The sequence below is a fragment of the Montipora foliosa genome, unplaced genomic scaffold, assembly GCF_036669935.1.
Source record: "Montipora foliosa isolate CH-2021 unplaced genomic scaffold, ASM3666993v2 scaffold_412, whole genome shotgun sequence".
Classification (NCBI taxonomy): domain Eukaryota; kingdom Metazoa; phylum Cnidaria; class Anthozoa; order Scleractinia; family Acroporidae; genus Montipora; species Montipora foliosa.
This window is the reverse complement of record NW_027179715.1, coordinates 137,501-142,500: the sequence shown is the minus strand read 5'-3', so window position 1 is coordinate 142,500 and position 5,000 is coordinate 137,501. Positions and strand designations below refer to the sequence as shown.

Sequence of the window (5,000 nt, the reverse complement as noted above, 5' to 3'; positions counted from 1 at the left end):
AGGCAGCTGTATTGGTATCTTACTGGAATCTCTGCCTCTATGAATGGCCGTAAATTTTGCCAACTTATGGCAAGAAATGGTTCTTTTGCACTGCTTGAAGCAAACCTTACATCATCTTTTCAGGTCCAGATTAATTTATTATAAAACTCTAATATTTGCCATACCTTTCTTCTTAGCTCCTACGGACATCCTTAAGGACATTTCTAGTGGTCTCTTCATGTAATTTTTTTGAAAGTCATCATAAGTATCATATTCAATTGACGGCTGTAAGTGTCTTGTTGATTTTTGCTCTGTTTCATTAAAAAGTGATTGTGGTGCTGTAAAGCAAAACAAAGAAGTAGTCTATTATGGGAGAGAAAAAATGGAATCCATGCTTCAAAACTCAAATGCAATGAGGAAATGTCATCATTTGGAGATCTTTGAACAAGAAATTGGTTCAAATGAAGGCTGGATTGTAGTGTCTAGTGGTAGCTGTTTATCCATCCAGCAGCCTGCAATCTTGTTTAGTTTAATTATAATACACTATCATTTGGTTATACATGCACTCTTCCTTAGAGACCCTGTCGGGAAGGAGAGGGGGAAGTCCTAATTGTCTCTTCCTAAATTGAAACTTGTCTTGAGTTAGTGCTTAAAGATCTATTTCTTCACCTGCTAGGATTAATTTTCTACTGCCAGTTTTTAGACCTTACACTACCAACGTTATTCATTTATGACTATGAAAGGGAACAATACCAGTGGTTATCCCTATCAATGGCATCCACCCGCAGCCAGGATGTACATGTAATTGACTGAGAGTCGATTTTGCTGAGGGAGGAAAACCAGATTATCCAGAGAAAAACCTTCCGAGGCAGATTGAAATTGACTGAAACTCAACCCACATACAGCCTTGGGGCTGAGAGTTAAACCCAAGTCGCAGAGGTAGACCTGTTGCACATGCTCCTGAGTGCCTACTACTGTATGCCTGAATTTTATCTCCCTCCTTTCTCCCCCTTGACTCAGTGAGAAAAGAAACAAGCTAAAATTAGGGCATGGCAAAAAATATTCTTATGTTGCCCTACCTCTGTCACAGGTGGTGTCAAGATGACACACTGCTTCTTTTTGTCTTTCTTGAGAGGGTATGTGCGTATTCTCTTCGTGTGAAGCACAGCGAATACTTGAAAACCAGTCTAGACCATTACCACCCCTGAAAATTTTCAGCAAGACAAAACAGTACTTTCTTTCTACCCATAAGACACAAAATCCTACCAAAAAAACATTAATTTTTTTCGCACTGGTACTAACCTAACTGAGTTGTCGAGTCTATTGGGCACGGAAAGAGCATTTCTTGGGTGAGGTCTCCACTCAGGTTCCCCAATTGATTTGCTTCCAAGGCCATCCTTGAAGTAGGGCTTAACAGTTGGCCTCAAGGAATGAACATAATCATTCCCTGATAAATCAAATAAAGTTTACACAAGGGAGAGCTTTTGTTATTGTTATTGAACATATCTGAAGGTAGATTTAGGAGACAGCCTAAACTTAGAAATTAGAATGAAGATCTCTCTAGAGTCTCTTAGGATATTTGGGCTTTTAGCTGTATTTTCAGTATATATATATATATATATATATATATATATATATATATATATATATATATACATATATATATATGGTCATGGTGTGATAAACTAACGACTGAATTATTGTCCCAACAAATATATTGCAAGTTGTTCAAAGAAGGAGGATGTCTTTACAATAATCAGAATCATGGAGCTCTAAATTCTTAATGAAAATGATAACTTTTCGATGAGAACGCCGAGATTGTTACTTTTATTAGAGTATTTAACATTCTTGACGAGCATCCACGATATAGGCTACCATGCAGAAAGAAACTAGAATAGTCCGTTCCTCCTTGACATTACATTGATTGTAAGAATATTCTGTTGGCATGAAATTGAGACTCTTAAAGTAGTTATAATGCCCCTTATTGATTCAAGACGAGAGAGATCCTACCTCTAGAATCCGTGGCTTTTGATAAGAGCTCTGCCATTTTGATGTTGTCTGTGTTTTGGTAACGCACGTGTTGGGCGTCCTTTCACCATGGCAACAAAAGTGTGTGAAACAAGTTCCAAGTTCCAATTTTTCAATATTACGTTCAATGAAAGGGAGATTTTTTTGCCACAAACGGAGATTTTTTTTACATAAAATGTCTGTCATCCATGTCGCTGAATAAGATATCAAGTCTGAAACTTTTTGAATCCTCGGCCTGGGCTTGAGCGGTGTGCCCTTGGCCGAGAGAACCTGAACTTCAAACAAACATTTTTTGAATGGAATCACTTCCGATGTGACACAATTCAAACGAAAGGTCTCTTTGTTTCCAGAGTGTGCTCATCAAGAATGCGCTCTAGCAGCAGTGGAACAACTGGAGTAAAGCGAAAGGCGTCTTGCCTTGAATCAGGCGAATCGTCGTCGAATTCTACTCCTTCCAGTTCGTCTCTGAGTTCGCGAAGGGCTTTGATCAGAGCTTCGAATCGTGGAACGCTGAAACGCGCTGGTCCGTACTTACTTGGACCTAGATTGGGTAATTCACCTGTACGAAGCATCGTTCAGTGTTTAGCGAAAAAGGATGGTACAGATGACTTTTATTCCATTAAAATCCACACGTTGGCCGACCCGGGACGCGAGACTCAGGACGATAAACAAGGAAAGATGTTATTACACACTGAGTATTCTTTGCTATCTCTTCTTCACGACCAAGATGGCGTTGTACACCATCACGGACTTTTCAAGGACGAATACTATGAGGAAATTCCCCCTGATAAAGACTCGAGTGGCGCAACAAACGTTCACCGCCCACAGCAAAGCGCGAGTGTTGCAAGACAGTATCGCATTCGACATCGCCTTTGTTTAGTTCTTGACTGCTTGTGCGCTCACGACTTCAGTTCGGATACGGCTGATTTGATTAACTTACAGCATTACGTGATTCGAGAGAAACGACTGTCCGAAAGGGAGACAATTATAATATTTCACGACATTGTTCGAGTGGTAGAGTGCCTGCACAAGGTAAGGAGACCAATTGCAACTGGGCCTTCTGTTGGTATATAGTACATGTATGTTTACTAAGTAAACTCTATTGGTTTACCTTTGCGAAATTACTTTATTCTGAAGTAAGCTTATTTCGAATCCTATTAAATCAGTTCTATACTGTTGTCATATCTCGTAAGGATAAGCCTATTTGGAAGCGGCTCAACGTAATTGAATTAAAAAATGCTGCTTTGACAGTCAAGACTTACAACGCTTTTTCTCTGTCCCTCGACAACGGTTCCCCATGCAGTACGTTACCTCTAACAAATAATCGATTGCGTGGGATGTCGTTATTCAAGGTAATCGCCTGAGTTTGTTCTGATAGTGAAATATATCAAAGACATTTATTCGTTCTAAACATATTATTGCATCTTCAAGACGAGTGTTTAAACAATGGTGTTTTGGTTCTTTTTGCTGTGTTGGGAAAAAGATATACTCAAGAATTTTCCTCGAAGTTTAAGATTGTGGGCACACCATCATTTCATCACGTACTTGATATAAGAAAGTGTGGGCGAGAGTTGCTTTAACTGGTTTTTTCTTAGACTTTAATTTTGAAACGTTGTTGTGCTTATTTTATACCTGGTTGGCTTTCCAGTCGGGCGGGGTTGCATTTATGGTGACCTTTTTTCGCGTTTTATACATAAATTGTGCTAGGAATTCAAGTTTATTCTCAGTTGAATGAATTGATAATCATGTTAAGCTAAGATTATTATCGAGGCTGTCATTAAATCGATATTTGTTTAACTGATAATGATTAAATTACAAAAAATGGGGCACCTATTGTCTTCATAATGTCAATTATGTTTTGGATTGTCCATTGAATTGGTTGTATGGGGATCTTAAATGTAAAGCTCTAATTTGTCAAAACAATCTTGATCCAAGACGACTTATTTCAAATGCCTGATTAATCACAGCTGTCTTCATGAAGACTACAGTTTCAAACACACTGAGTGCACTATGCAAAGAAATTCTAGCTGGCTGATTCCAAGAGTTGAACCAGTTGTAACCTAAATGTGCTCTTGCTCTTGTTTCTTTCTTACCCCGGTAGTGAAAGATATTTAACAACACAATTTCTCGTTTTAGTTGCTTTAGATTAAGGTCTTGCCACCTGTAGCAGTCAATTTGTACACCATGTGATGAGTTAAAGTGCCCCTAACCCCAAAATATTTTTTTCTCTAAAATGAATCTTTGCACCTGTAAGAAACTTGCGGCCTTTTTTTTTCCTTTTCCTATCAAATCCTGCCTTTTTATAGGCTTCAAAACTTCTACTGGTCACGACGGAGTCAGAAGGGGAGTGGGTCTATTCCTGTTTTGACATCACAAACTGATTTACATTGCATTAACTCGTAGTAAAAATGCATACAAAGTAGATTGTGACATCAAAGCAGGAATAGACCCACTCCCCTTCTGACTCGGTCGTGAGCAAAACTAAAAGCCTATAAAATGGCAGGATTTGATAGAAAAAGGAAAAAATGGCCACAGTTTTGAACAGGTGCAAAGATTAATTTTAGCATTTTGGGGTTATGGGCACTTTAAATAGTCTAGTTATCAGGGTTCATGCGACTCCTTGAAGTCCTTTAAAAGCCCTGGAATTTAATTTTGGACTTCAAGGGCACTTGAAAAGCCCTTGAAAAAAGTGATTTGGTGGGAAAGTGTGTCAAGCTAAGTTAAAGAGACATTTCAAAAATTGAGCCCAAATTTGACTACCATATTTACTTGAATAAGCACCGCCCTCGAATAAGCGCCGCATCTGGGACAAAAAAGTTAATAAGCGCCACCCTCGAATAAGTGCCGCACCGCCGATGGGGCGCTTATTCAAGGAATTCCGTATAACCAGGAAAAACACTATAAAACAATTTTAAAACAGCATCAGCAATTTATTTTCCTTAAATGTGATGTTCTTTAGTTCAAAGTGACTGTATTTCTCCGCTCGGGCGGTA

At 38.8% G+C, this 5,000-nt stretch overlaps 2 protein-coding genes across 2 annotated transcripts in view; one reads left to right on the top strand and one right to left on the bottom strand.

Annotated features, from left to right (window-relative positions):
* The window catches only part of LOC137988224 (uncharacterized), an 8,935-nt gene extending 6,779 nt beyond the window's left edge, over positions 1-2,156 (bottom strand). The window contains exons 1-4 of the mRNA XM_068834278.1: positions 1,990-2,156; positions 1,282-1,426; positions 1,059-1,183; positions 165-317 (exon numbers count right to left, since the gene is read on the bottom strand). Coding sequence (XP_068690379.1) covers positions 165-317; positions 1,059-1,183; positions 1,282-1,426; positions 1,990-2,026 — 460 coding nt within the window. The 5' untranslated portion in view covers positions 2,027-2,156. The remainder of the gene's footprint in view (positions 1-164; positions 318-1,058; positions 1,184-1,281; positions 1,427-1,989) is intronic.
* A 65-nt stretch (positions 2,157-2,221) lies between these two features.
* LOC137988223 (serine/threonine-protein kinase 40-like) overlaps positions 2,222-5,000 on the top strand; it is an 11,932-nt gene continuing 9,153 nt past the window's right edge. The window contains exon 1 of the mRNA XM_068834276.1: positions 2,222-3,039. Within this exon, the coding sequence (XP_068690377.1) occupies positions 2,374-3,039 (666 nt within the window). The 5' untranslated portion in view covers positions 2,222-2,373. The remainder of the gene's footprint in view (positions 3,040-5,000) is intronic.